The sequence below is a fragment of the Alligator sinensis genome, unplaced genomic scaffold, assembly GCF_000455745.1.
Source record: "Alligator sinensis unplaced genomic scaffold, ASM45574v1 scaffold32_3, whole genome shotgun sequence".
NCBI lineage: Eukaryota > Metazoa > Chordata > Crocodylia > Alligatoridae > Alligator > Alligator sinensis.
In genome coordinates this window covers 168,058-183,097 of record NW_005843083.1, presented here as the reverse complement: position 1 = coordinate 183,097, position 15,040 = coordinate 168,058, and the positions used below count along the sequence as shown (strand labels likewise).

At 41.9% G+C, this 15,040-nt stretch overlaps 1 protein-coding gene across 1 annotated transcript in view; it reads left to right on the top strand.

Annotated features, from left to right (window-relative positions):
• Positions 1-27: 27 nt before the first annotated feature.
• The window catches only part of LOC102378337 (collagen alpha-1(XXIV) chain-like), a 182,087-nt gene continuing 167,074 nt past the window's right edge, over positions 28-15,040 (top strand). The window contains exons 1-2 of the mRNA XM_025193649.1: positions 28-93; positions 14,054-14,118. Coding sequence (XP_025049434.1) covers positions 14,085-14,118 — 34 coding nt within the window. The 5' untranslated portion in view covers positions 28-93; positions 14,054-14,084. The remainder of the gene's footprint in view (positions 94-14,053; positions 14,119-15,040) is intronic.

Here is a 15,040-nt window from a genome sequence, read left to right as displayed (position 1 = left end):
CTGCCGGCTTCCTCTGCTGCTGCTGCCCCGGGACCTGCTCAGCCGCTCCCCTGCCCGCAGGGGGCCTGGGGAGCCAGGGTGGCAGGGAGGACGGTGAGGTGGAGCTCGGTGCTGGGTGACATGGTGGTTACCAGTGCTGTGGGGGAGGCTGGGAGTGTGACTGGGACTGTCGGCACCACTGATAGCAAGGGGAAATGTATGCTGTGGGAAGGGGGCTGAGGTGGGCCTTGCAAGGCTCCTCTGGCATAGCACCCTTGCTGTCCAGTGCATGGAGGTAGTGGCAGGTGCTTGGCTTGCTGGCAGCCTGATGCAGGCAGACACTCTGCCTTCCTGTTGACAGCCCTCCTAATGTTGATGGGATTGAAGACCCCCCCCCCCCCCCATACCGGACGACCCCCCCCCCACATACGGGCAGTATTGCCCTGATTTGATCCCCTCCTCTCCAAAACCTGATCCCCTACCTCCTTGCACTTCTACTCCTTGCCTGGCTCTCACATGCCTGCTTGGTCTCTCTCTCTGTCTCCAGCACCTCTGGTGGTAGCATCACAGGGAGCCCAAAGAATTAGCAGCCACGAATGAGCGTTGAGGGGAGCAGGGGCTCTTCGAGGGGAGAATGGGAGAGACCTAGAATTGGTGGACTAGCAGGGAGTAGCTCCTCTAGCTCATTAGCGCTTGCCTCCTCTCTGATTTGTCATAATAGATTTCCTCCACACTGTTTTCTCCTCCCTGAGGGCATACAAAGCCCCTCTTTTCCAAAGGCATAGCCCCAGTTCCCACATTACTGCAGCCCTGTCATACCCATCTTCTGCCAAACACTGTTTACTCCCATATGCCCCCTAGACTTATGCCCCAAGACAAGTCTGCCCCCCTATGCACCAGGGACTACACCAGAACATCTCCATTTTTTTATATCCATTATACTGCTGTGTACTCTATGGTTCTATTATGGATAACGGTGAAGTAGCACTTGATATCACTACAAATTCACTGTAACCACCCCACAAGTGTAAGAGATGTAGTTCTTCACTTTTTTTTTTTCTATTTATTTGTTTTGCTTCTGCTTCCCCATACCTTCCTGTCTCGTATTCTACCTTCATGTCCAAGGGATTTCTACCCTAGTTTGATAAACACTGCTTTACACTCTCCCTTGCACAGCTATCCCCTTGAGCACATACTGATATTTCATTTATAATCCCTACTAGCCATAATCCTGAGCCCTCATTGCCTGTTGTCCTGGGAAGGGCCAATGCATTTCTGTTTAAAGGCAGGTTTACAGTGGAGAGCAGGGTTCTCTGCAGTGTGCAGTAGTCTGGTCCTTGAGGAGAAGGTGGGGCTCTGTTAGAGATAAAGCATGCTGATGTTGGCAGTTAGCCACATAGTAATTATCAGCGTTGAGATATATAAAATAAGAAAAAAGAATATTCTCTTAAAACAAGCAAGAAAAACAAAACTATTTAGAATGGAAATCACTTCATAAGGAGGCCTACGTTCAGGTGCCTCCTTGCCTCTCTAGCAGACTTAAAATTGTAACATGCCCTCAGCTACACACTGCATCACACACAAACAACCTGCTTTGACTCCAATCTCAATTTTTTCCATGTAGAAACAGCACACAGCACACTTCAGCAGCACACACCTGGTCCTGATGGTGGCATTTCTTGGAATTCTAAGTAGGATGTAGAGGACTGTCCTGTGTGTACTGTGGCCGGCTGTATGCTAAAATGGCAAGGGGGGTTGTTTCTGAGTTGAGTCTGCCTTTGAATGGTGTAAATAGGGTGGCCTTCATTGGAGCCCTTTTTGAGTTTTAGTGATTGTGTTGGAAGGAATTTCCCTGGAGCAACTATCTAGTGTGAGAGTGGAAGGCTTTTAGTAGGAAAAGTAAACAAAACTACAGGAGGGATATTGGTACTTAATAAAGGCAAATGAAGTTTTTGAAGTGATACATTAGCAGAAGTTACATTTACTTATTTTTGTCCAAAATCTTTGTAGCTCAGACAGTTTGGAGAGATATATAGTTTAAATGGCTTTTTTTTTAAGTTCAGACATGTGGTGCTATAGGATTTTCTCTGAGTTTGTGTAAAATAAATATCTTTTTCTATCTCCTGTCACTTTAAATTGTGCCTCTCACAGCTGTTTAAGCATAAGGGCACAATTTAAGCACAAGCATGTCCTATGTGTTAGGAACTGGCCTGGAGCTCCTACCCACCATTTCTTACTAACTGTGACCAAAGTATTCCTCTGGCTCCCATTCCCAAGCCCCTCTTTCTGTGTTAAGCCTTCAGATGGATTCCTAGACAATTAGGGGCTTTGCAAATTGGGTCCAGATGGAGAAAAATCTCATTGATTTGAAATAGGATAGAAGAGTTTGAAAAATCTCAACTGTGTAACACAACAGCATGAAAGCAGCAGCCAGAGGACTGGAGCTCTTGGGAAACTCTTTCAGGTCTGCCACTGGGGCTGGTTTGTGCATACCTGGAAAGGGAGGTATCTTTCCCTGCTGAATACCATCATGGCCGCACCAGTAGCAGATTCCAGCACTGATAACCTTAATGTACATAGTCAGCAAGGGAGAGAGCCCAGCCTGGCAAGGGTTAAACAAAATAACATTTTATCATGATATCCCAAAATATCATTAAGTTCTTGTGATTCTTAATGATAACATTTTATATCATTATTAGAGTAGAGGAGGATATGCAGGGATACTGAACAGAAACTGAAGTCAGGGTTGTACATTTTTGCCTTAACTTAATTCACATGGAAATATTTAAGATACCCAAGAAAACAAAACTAGCTTAAATAAATCAAGAAAACATCCATAAAACATTTAAAAGTGATATTTTGCCTATTTTTTGCAAGTTTTTTAAATATATTTTTCTATCAGGTATGCAGATTATAATTTGCATGTGGTATGTTAGGTCAAATCCTACTCAATGTACAGGGGGATACTGTAGGTATGGAGAATGAAGATATGGGTTTTTTTTCCCAAATCCCTATCATGGTACCAGAATTTCTCTGAGGCCACTACTGCCATACTTGTAGTATGTAGTTGCTACTTCAGGGAGGAGAGCAGTGATACATGCTTGGATCCACGAGCTCCATCCCTAGCTTAGCCAGTTCTTGCTGTGCAGTTGAAGTGCAATGAACCTAAGAAAGTATTCCATGAAGTCCAGACCATGCGAGTCTTCTTGAAAGGTTCAGGGAATTCTTTCCCCTCTGCATTGCTGTTGAGTAGAACAACAATAATTGCACTCAAGGAGGCAATCTTGCTGTGAATTGGTGATATGAGTCTCAGACTGGTGGCTTGGGCTCCTTTATCTAGGTGGGTAGTGTTTTTAGCACCAGTTAATTGATTTTAGGCCTACTATAGCATAGGAGTTGGCCTGCTCATTTTGGTTCATCTCATCGCAATGAATGAAAGTAGGGAATCAGTGGTGATTCTCTTAGATCTGTCAGATAGCCTGTGTGTCACTACCCCTGATGTTATTGTTGGAATGTCCAACATTATCACACTTCCTGAAAGGTTTAGTCTGACTCCATAAATTTGCACTTGATTGTTGATGACACTCAGCTTTTTATCTCTAGCTCATTGGAGACTGGTGTAGTGAAATGACTTATCATGTCTAACTAGGTTTGAGACAAGGATCAAATCTAGGTGGCTGAGATACCAGTCCTGATGAAACTGAGAGAAGGCTTTTAGGCTGGGGAGAATAATTGAAACAAATAGAGGAAATGTTTGAGCACCTGGTGATCAGTAAGTTATAGCTGCAGTTTGGTTAAGATTTGCAACCTGAGGGTCTTGCTGGATCCCCAGCTGCTTCTGGATACTTACATAGCAGTAGTTGCCAAGAATGTTTTTTTCCTCATTTGGCTTGGCAAAAAGTTCACATCCTTTTCTTTCAGATGTGGATAATGCAAGGATATTTGTGCCTTCATCATCTCACAATTGGATTGGATTACTATAATGTACTTTAAAGGTAATATCTTTCTGCAGGTAGTGCAGAGTGTAGTGATTCCCTTGCAAAGTAAGCAGTTTGTCATGTTGGGGCTTGTTACTTTTTCCTCCATGATCTGAATTGGCTAATAATTATTTTTTGGTGAAGGTTTCAACCTGTCGCATCAAAAGGGTTTGACTCTTGTCACTTCATAACGGAGCTGGTATGTTTGTCCAAACCACTGAAGCTAGTCGACTCCTGGATTACATGAGCATAAGGCAGAGTAGGTTTGGACCCTCAGAGAGTAGCTAAATCAGAAATGTATAACATAAGCTTTTGTAAGCAGAGGGCTTTCTTTAGCAAGGGGCAATGCTGAGAGAGGCAAGATGGGCAGGAGAGAGTACAACAAAGCAAACCATTGAGGGACATAAGTCTTATAAAAGGAAATCCAGGTAATGGGATAAGAATCTGTAGTATCAATTTAGACCATACTTACCACAGTCCAGTCTGGATGATTTTCCTGTTCAGGTTTGTTTTTAAAATGTTGTTTAAGAACAGCTACTCTGAGGAATGTCTAGAGAGGTTAAAGTGTTCTCCCATAGACTTTTGTATCATTCTGGAATTGGTGTCAGATTGGTATTTATTCATTCTGACATATAGGGATCTCCCTGTCTGTCCATTGTAGACAGGAGAGTTGCACTATAAGCAAGTGATGGCATATATGACATTGCTAGAGGTGTAGGTAAATGAACCTCGGACATTATAATTCACGTGATTTTATTCCAGTAATGATGTGGTCTGTTTTGATGAGGGGGCACAACTGCTACCTGGGTCTGGAGAAAGTGTCTTGGTGCCTTGGTGAGTTAGGTAGTCTGTTGGGGAGATGCCATTTGATGTTGGGGGGCTGCCTGTAAGCCAGGACAAGTTTGTCCCCCATGACTACCTGGAGATGATCATCATTTTCTTGGAGGGATTGGAGGTCATTAATGATGTGTCTCAAGTGTTCAGTCTGGGGGCTGTAGGTGACAATCGAAGGAATTTTGTTGCCCTTGTCTCAGGGTTGATATTGTAGCAAGCCAGAGCAGGGTATGAGTCTGGATCCATTGATCTGAATGGCTACCATTTTAAGACTGTTGTAATTGTAGGAATCTCTGTTCCAGATGCTTAAGGTGTGCACCCCAATTGCTGAGGTCATAGCAGATATGTTGTAACATACAGCTTGGCTATAGATGATGGATCTAATAGTAACCTTAGAGAGCCACTGGCATGGAGGTAGCTGTAGCAGTCATTTGCTTTCCAGTACTATGTAGTGATTTGGCCATTGCAAAGTGGACATGGTGGTGTCTAAGAAATGAATTTTCTGGGAGAGGTAGTTCAAGGTAAGTTTGATGGAAGGTAGAAGTTGTTAAAGTCCTAGTGGAATTTCTCTAGAGATTCCTTTGTGTGTCCATATGATGAAGATGCCATCCATGTAACTTAGAAATACTAGGGAGCTGAGAGAGCAGAAATACTAGGGCGAATGGAGTGTCCCACAGGAGTGCAGGGGAGGGGAGGGGGAAGGGGGTCCCCTGCACACTCAGCGGTGGACCTGGAAGTGGATCAGAAGCACTTCCAGTCCACTTCCATTCAGACACTGAGCATGCGTGGGACCTCCCCCCACACACACTCCCCTGGCTCAGTGATCAGCTGCAGGGGGGCCCCCAGGTGCCCCCCAGACCCAGGAGGCACCAGTCACTGAGCTAGGGGACAGGGGGGGGTCCCCCATGTAATCGGTGACAGACCTGGAAGTAGACCAGAAGTGCTCCACTTCCAGGTCCACCGCCGAATGTGCCCCCCCGCCCGCATGCCTGTGGGATGCTCTATTCACCCCACCATCTCAGCATTCATGAGCCACACCTGGTACCTCAAGGTACGTAGCAAAAACATATAAAGCTGTGCCTATGGCCGAATCGTTGAATCTCTCCAAATTGATTCAAAAGCTTCTGATTAATGGGTCTCCTGATTAAATTCGGATTTAGAGATTTGGCCGCTGAATCGGGCCGAATCTCCTCCAAATTGAATCAGTGACCGAAGCTTCATACAGCCCTACGGGCAAGCATTTTACTGCATTGGGTCTTTATTTGTAGGTGATATATAGCAAATAGTCACTAAGGTGAGGTGTTAGGCATATTCTGTGAGGTGTGAAGTGTGTCCTCAATTCTGAATTAAGTTAAGAAGCGTTCATAGACCTGAACATTACCAAAGACCTCTCAGAATTGGGCCCTGGCCTAATGTATCTCTGACAGTACACCAATGAACAGGAGTTTCTTTACATAAATTTTCATTCTGGAGTCTAAAACCTGTTGACTTCCTACTAAACATTTCTATTAACTTAATTATTATCTGGATCAAATTAATAGAAACTCAAAATTGAGAACTGCTAAAATGTTCTATGGACAGAAATAACAAGTACTTACAGTCCTGTTTTTCAAATCAGTTTTTTTCAGACCTTTTAAAATGTTCTTCTACATTTTTACAGGATTTTGATGCTGTTTATGAGAGCATTTATTAAACTTATTTGGGTGAAGTATTCATCAAACTTTACTTTTAGTTTTATAAGATACAAAATTAATAGAAGTCTATTCAGTAAGAAGTAGTTAAATTTGAGTATCATTCCTATATATATATTTTACAGGATGAGATAAGACTCTAGAAAACTGTGCAGTGATGATTTTAATTCATACAAAAATGAGGTGATTATGGAAACTACATGAAGAAGGCATGTTAAGAAAAGCTAATAATTAGATATACAAAAGTTAAAAATATAGAATACACCGAACCATTTTTCTGCTAGTAGAATTAGGTGTAATAGGAATATGTGAGCATTTATTTTGGAAATTATGCTGAAGCCCTCTTGAAAGGCAGAGGCATTGGAAATGTCTTCACATCTCCTTACCCATTATACTGTAAATGACTAAGGATATCTTCCTTTACAGACATTCCATCCTTAAGGTCTCTAAGGACATTACCAATAAGGCTGCTAATATCATCTCATTCATAAACATTACCAGGGAAAGTCTGCAGGGAAAGGTGTTGCTGCTATTCCCAGTTACAGCCACAGATAAGCTGTTCCAATTCCAAGTATCAAAATAAGACTGATCACACTAGATTGTCCAGAAGTTCAAAATGCAATCATTCTGGGCTCTTGGCTGTCTCCTGTGGGGACTTGAAGATGCCCAGGGACTCTGCTAGGCTTTGTGGGGTCCATATCTTTCTTGGCTTGGCCAAAAAGAAAAGAGGAGATGGAGGAGGGAGAGAGTGGAATATCTCCCAAATACTGTTTACTTGTGTCATCAAAACGAAATGACACTCAAATAAATTGTGCAGATATGTGATCTTCTCCCTCCTTTCTTATAGGAAGAATGAAATTGTTCACAATTGCCATTAAAACAGCCCCAGTTGAATATTGAAATGAATCAAACACTTTGCATTTCCCTGCACTATTATTGGTCTATGTTCTCTGTAGATTGATGGCTATGTTAATTATATTTGGTTAGCATTTTTTTTTAGCTTTTCTTTGTAATCCTAACAGCTAGATTTGTACCTTTTCATTAAAAAAAAGTGGGATTCTGTAAAACAAGATAGCAGGGATTGTGAGAGGGATTGTGTTACACTATATCATTGCAGACTGGCTGCACCCAAGACTCGTACATCACCGAATAATCATTAGGTGTAATAATGTTCAGTCACTGCTGGCCAGGGGAGGTAATAATCCTTATCAGTCCTTTGAGCCCTCCATTCTCCCAGTGGAAAAAAACAAACAGCAATGGTCTTTGTCCATATATCCTGGGCAAGTGCTCCTATTATAGAAAGGGTTGGCAGAATTAACAATGCTTAGCACCACTGTTGGTACTAAATTCAAGTGCATTTGATTGTTTTACCCTTTAAGTAATTATGTGATCTTCCCCAGGCCATGTATTTATTCAAATTTATGAAAAAGGATACAGAAATAAAACTAGGTAGGGGTGGGAGTGTGCCAGGATAGGATGTACACAGCATGCTGGTAATGGCTAACCAGTACTGAAATAGCCTAAGTAAAGGCAGCTCGGAGGTTAATGAAGGAGGGAAAAGCAGAGATTAAATGAGTCTGCTTGAGAGATCACTAACTCTAGCATAGACCTCTCCACCTTCCCTATTTCCATGTCTTAGCAAGGAGCAGGCCACTCCAAAACCAGGCCAGGAACAGTGTCAGGCAAAATCTTTCTGATGTTCGTAAGGGATAGCCTGCTCACTCAAGTCCTCAGGTGATCTGGAAGAAGAGGGAGCAACAGATCCAGGAGAATGTACTATACACAGCCTTTCCCAAGGTTTAAGGTCATACTCTAGCTGAGGCAAATTACATTTATTTCTCCTCTTTCCCATACAGCTGCTCCTCAACCCCATGCATATTTAATTTTGATTTGCTGCCATAAACCAATTAATTCTCCTTCATAATATAATATCCCCAAGAAATTATGTTTTCCCATTTGAAGAAAGTCAGTTATTCTTGCCTCCCCTTTGAGCAGTCAGTTTTGACCCCCTATTCAGCTGCATTTGTGCTTTTTCTGTGCTGGGTGTTATCAGAGCCCTTGGCATCCCAGCTGCATCTCCACCAGGGATCTCTGCTCCTTCACTCCAGCAGTTCAGAAGTCACCTGTTCCTTGATGCTTCCTTCCCTCTATCCAGGACTAGAAAAAACAGAGGGTTCTAGCTAGAGGGGTTTGCTTTTTTGCTCAAGGTTGTACCAGCTTCCTTTTTCTAGGGTTAGGAGGGAATATTTTCACCAGGTGAAATTGGTATGTATGGAGGGTCGGGGGGCCAGTAGTGTAGCAAGAGGTAAGTAAGGGAGCACCTGCTCCCAGCATCAAGTTAGGAGGGGCACCAGAATCGCCCTTACCCCTGCAGAGTCCATGCCCCAGCAGCAAGTGCAGCCCCAGGGCTTACCCATGCTGAGAGTTTCAACATAGTCCCTGGTGGTGGTGGCGGCGGCAGTTGCTTTAAGAGAAGTTGCTGGGGTGGGCAGAGTGGCAGTGGCGGCAGCAGCTCAGCCAGGAACTTTTTAGAGGTTGCCCACTCCTACCTCTACTCTCTTGCAGGGTTTGCCCAGGGTGCCAACTCTGTTAAGCCTTGGGGTGGTGGGGGATGGTTGCCTTCTCTTTAGTCCTTTTCCTAAGATATTCTAAGCATAATTAACTAACTACTTCCTTGTTGCAGAGGTGGGACATTAGCAGTGCACTTGCCACCATTTTTTGTTTTTTTTTAACCTATGACATGTTGCAGGGCGCTCTTGCTGTTTTGGATAGAGTTCCTTATATTTGTGGATGATGGTTTGAAGCAGGAATCATGAGATTTCCTTCAGGGTAGAAATAGACATTGCCAAATGAAGCAGATCAGCTGTGCCAGGATGTGTTGCCCTTTGACACTTTCCAATTTGGTTCCCTTGCCATTATAGGTTTGCAGTTTATGTGACCTGCATGGACACTCAGCAATATCTTAAATGAGAGTATGGAATTTGGTCCTTCCTGAACAGTACTGATGCATGTGTGCAGGCAGATAAACTTGGATTATGATTACTAGAGGTGTGCGAAGTGTGCCCTATTCAATTCGGATTCGGATTTAGCCCAAATCAGGGACAGTGATTCAATTCATTGATTTGGATTACTGTCCCTGTTTCGATTCAGCTGATTCTGAATCTGAAGATTCGATGCTGATTCAGAGAATCAGTGATTCAGACATAGACGCAGCTTTAAATTTTTTTTCTACATACGTTGAGATAGCAGGCGCGGCTCGTGATTGCTGCGATGCTGGGGCACATGGAACATCCCACGGGAGTGGCAGGGGGACCTCCATGTGCTCGGTGATGAACCCGGAAGTGGATCAGAAGTGCTTCTGGTCCACTTCTGGGTCTGCTGTCGAACGCACTGAGGAGCCCCCCGCACTCCTGTGGGACACTCCATGCACCCCAGCATCGTAGCACTCACAAGCCCCTTGCTACCTAGAGGTATGTAGAAAAAACATTTAAAGCTGTCTCTATGTCCGAACCTCTGAATCGATTCAGAGGTTCTGATTCAATTCGGAGAGATTAAAGGGTCCTCTGATTCGCTTCAGATTTGGAGATTTGGCCACTGAATCAGGCCAAACCTCTGCCAAATCAAATTGGGGACCGAAGCTTTGCAACACCCTAATGATTACCCTAGTGCAACTGTGTTGTAGAAGGAGTTTTTTTATATCTAAATGCTTACCACTGTTATTATAACTTATTTTTCAATAAGTACTCTGTGCAGGTATTAAGATCTTTCTTGTAATTTGAGGTTTGATCATCAACATTGCTAGAGTCATGAAGCTAACTGACTTATTAGCAAGAGCAAATAAACTGTTCTAGGAACCTGTATGAAAATAAAATTGATCCATTTTAGACACAAATTTTTTCATGCCTTGTGGAACAAGCAGCCCTGTTGACTTCAGTGGAACTGCTTATGTAAGTAACATGAGTGACAACTGGCTCTTCACAGTACTAAGAGATAACTAGTTGTAAATAGCTGAGAAGTGGAGTTCAAATGTTTGTGCCCAAAAACGTGCAAAGAACATTTTTCCAACTGTTTAGTTGGTCTAATAAAAGATACCACGTTTACCCAAAGATCCTTGTCTGTTTATGTCCTTACACCAACATGGCTACAACCAACAACTCCCAAGATCGTGAATTCTTTAACTTTGGCCATGGAGCAGGTCCTTTGGCCAAATGCACATCGTGGGAAAGTCTCAATTTACCAAATGTTTTACCTGTTGCAGAGTATAGAAGGAAGAGGAATGGGATTTCCCTACCTCTGACAGACCTCCGTTCCCACGCTTGTTTTTGATCTGTTACCCCGCTTCTTGCTTGTCTAACTGACCATCTGTTTCTGACATTAGCTAGGAAGCAGTGTGACAACCACTTATCTTTCCCTCTCAGTTAATCTACCTGGCTCTCTGGTGACATTTCTGTAATTTATAGCACAGTTAGCATTTCAAGATCCTTTAATTCATCCTGTAATGTTTATTAGGATTGAGAAGAGGCAGATGTCTTACATACATAGATAGCTATCTTGACTTGTATTGTGAATGGATCTATCAGTTTGTCAAGGAAGAGGATTTAGGATGTTGGGGGTTTCCTGCAACATCCTGAATGGAGTCTTGGATGAAAATGATTTGTGCTGTGATTGCTTGGGAGTGTTGTTATGACCCCTTGCAGAGTTTGAGCGGGTAGAGGACCTTCCACAGCTATATTCTGACCTTCAACATTTGGGTTGTTCTTAGATTTCTCACCAAACAAGTCACATGGTCCCAAGTTGTGTGACTCACATGAAGAGGATTAGCTTGTGCTCACATTCACTTGTCATCTTGCATAAGTATTTGAATTCTGGTCTGAAGAAATGAAAGAATAAAATATGGACCCATTGTGTCAGCTGGCTTACAGATGTCAGACAACAGTTTATCCTGAGAAGAGCACTAAAAATGCTGCAAAAGGCTTTTTATGGCTATGTAGTAAGTTAGCAAACCCTTAGTTTGCAAAGGCCAGGAGATCTATGGAGACTCCGTCATTCAGGAGGAAAAGCAGGAAGAGGGGAGACTCAAATGTGAATTGCTGTTTTAAAATATAAATGTGTGTGTGCCTGTAAGAACTAGATAATAGATACATGTGCAACACACTGCATGGGGCTCCTCTCATCATTAAACTCAGGCTTAGCTCTGTGATGGGCACTCAGAAATTATATGCAATTTCTGTGAGAGCCTATCACAAAATCCCATCAATTATATGCATTTAAGTTTTAAAAATGTATGTATCTATACTTGTACTGTAGCAATACAGATTGTGGAATATTACAATTGCCTAGATTACCTGTCCATGAAATCTTTTATGTGCCTAAAATTAGGCACCTACAATAAAACCACATAGAGATGTCTAGATAAGTTCCTGGATCTCTTATGAAAATCAGGCCACATATTTAGATTGAAAATTTGTCCACATAGTGGTATTTTGTTAGGTCTATAAACTTCTGTTCCTTCCTATCATACCTGCCACAGGTGTTGGTCTTTGATATAGCTATTGTTGGAGAACTCAAACCAGGTGGAGTGAGCTGGAGTGAAATTTGTCTTCGAGAAGGACTGTATTAGAAGAGTGAGGTGCTATGAATCACCAGCTGTCTGAGGTTGGACAGTGTTGGTTTGGTAGTGGCACAAGATATGTAGATTCTTTTTACAAGAAAGTAATGTTTTATAAACAAACTTGCTGCAAATGTACTTTTTGTTTCAGGGGACACAATTTTAAAAATTATTAGAGATTTTTCTCCTATGCTGGCTTTAATTAATTTAAAGCAAGGCAGTTAAATGACAATACCATAACTAAAAATGTGTCAAAAATCTTTTTCTTTTGGATGTTTGTGGTATTTGGGTTTTTTTTTGTTTCACTCACAGTTTGGACAATAAAAATAGACTTTAACATCCTGATATTCATGCACTAGTATGTTGCTGAAGTATTTGGCATGCAAACTTTGTAAAGGAATATTAGTATCCAAATAAAATACTATTGATACTGATGGTACCCACAACCCCTTTCCCCCAGCTCATTTCTTCCCATTGGTGTGTTTTAAAACCTTGTTTATTGTGTATGTTAAATTTTGGGCCTAAATTAACCCATTAGTGAACTCTTAGTAGAAGAAGCCTTTTCTGTTTTTGTTTTAACTGTAGCCATCAGAAGCTTGCTTACCATTGCTATTTGAACCTGCTATTAGAGTTAAAAGTTGTGGGTTGTTTTCCCTGCATGTGGCTGTGGATTATATAACTTGACAGTACTTAAATTTATTTAAGTTTCATTAAAGGACAGGTGTTTCATTACAGATCTGATCTTTTATATTTCTTTTTTTCTCCAGCTGCTCCAGAGATAATAGGGGTTTTTTTCAGCAAACACTTCCAGTCCTTGCTCTGATAAGTAGTAAGCAAAGGATTGGACTGGGCAGTAAATGCTTATAGAACCAACCCCATAATAACTATCTAGTAATGTAAAATACCGCAATTGTCCTATGGGTGTGTTTCTTCTTAAATAGTAGTGTACAAATAAGAGCTGCTATTATGTTTTTATGTATACTATTTCCAAACCTGACTGTTTAACCATGCAGCAAGCACAAAAGAGTCTGGTATTTCCAGAATCTTATAGATGCTAATCAGATTGTATGAAAAATAAATATCTGGTGAGTCCTATTAATGTGTGGGTCAAAGGTAAAAATTATCTGAAAAAACAAAGATAATGTTAATCATAGTAACAGATGATTCTTTTCCTTCTGTTCAACACTGATATAGCAATTGTGGGGTTTTTTTCTCATTTAAAACAAGTGCCAGGCATATATTTAACTGTAACAATAATAGGTTCAAGAACATCCAGTTTTGACTAATAGGATATCTCTAGATATGGGATTGGCCTCTCTTAGCATACAGTTCTGAGCCAGGGATGTTCTGTGACTTTTATACTGCTGATAGACAGGCTGCCTCATGTGGAAACACTAATATTTTATAGCTGTGATATTGGCCATCAAGTAAAAACAAAGAAGCACAACTCCTTCAAAATTATTAGCTTCTGAATATCATTATGATTTCTGTGTCAACTAACATAATATAGTAATAACATTGTTAACAGGTACTTGTAGGTCCAATACATAATGATCACCGCACAATTTCTTGTGCAACTTCTGTGAGGTAATTACAATTTCATTACAATAGTATTTATTTAATATATAGCAGCCTTCAAATACATGTACAACAAAACAGACTGATTTTGAAATTAATATATTTGTCTTGCAAATAGGAACCAGAGTAGCATATAGGTTTTGGATATGCATTTAGTCAAATTTTAGGGAACTTATTGCCCTTGATCCATATGTGAAGACATCCCAAAGCTTTGGTGAAAATCTCTACAATTTGAAGGCACCCTTGCTCAGACCCAAAGTTCATTGAAGTCAATAGGCAGTTTTCCATTGACTTTACGGGTTTTTGAATAGGGCAGTCTGAGTCTCAGTGGGGGTTTAAATTGTTGATCACTTACATTTTTTAACATGTTTTTGTTTTTCTTTTAGGAAACTCTTCCTCCTCATACTTGCAATATGCATGGCTCTGGGTGCTGCACAAATACCAGAACAAGGTGAGATGATTTTCTGATAACAGAATGATTACATTAGAAGAAAATAGTAAATGGCTTTTGGTAGTAACAACCTTAAAGTTCAGCTTTTCAAAAGTGACTAATTCAAATGTCAGATAGAGTACAATGGGAGTATAAAATTTAAAGTAACCGGTTTGGAAAAGATGACCTTTTGAAAATTACTCAGATTTTCTGTCCATGAAATTGCTTACATATTTAAGCAAACTCTTCATAAAAGAGAAGTCTTGTACACTGAAAAGGCTTTGATTGTGTCTTCACTGTAAGTGGGTGGTTTTGGGGGTGGCAAACTATGGCTGAGTTACCTTTGCACTTCTCATTATTTTGCAAGCAAACCAGTGCATATAATAAGTGCTTAGTCTAAATTGGCATTATTAAGGCAAACAGTGAAATTTATTTATTAGCGTACAGGCAACCCCCACCTAGAGCTCTTAATTGGCTCTGGAAAAACTGAGCGCTAAGCGAAAGCGCATTAAGCAAAACCCATTTCCCCGTTGGATTTAATGTAAATAAAGATAATTGGTTTCGTACCACCTGCCAGCCCAGACCCCGTCCTTCTGCAGCCCCACTCTGGGCCTTGCTAGCCCAGGCCCTGTGCACCTGCTGGCCCTGGGGGACCTGCCTGCCCAGGGATTTATGGTGAGAAGGCAGCAGGGCTCTGGTGCAGAGTAAGCAGTGGGGCCACCCACCTGCCCGTGCCCCACTTTTTCCAGTGGGAGCTCCTTCCAGGGCACCTGGCACAGATAGCTGCAGGGGGTGGGGGTGGGGGTAGGGGAGCTCTGTGGTCTTGGCTTGCACTGGCCCAGGCCCCACGCTCCTGAAGCCCTGCTGGCCCTTCTCACTGCTGCCGCTGCTCCTCCCCACCTGCTAGCTGCTCCAGGACCACATGCCGGAGCGGATTCTGCGA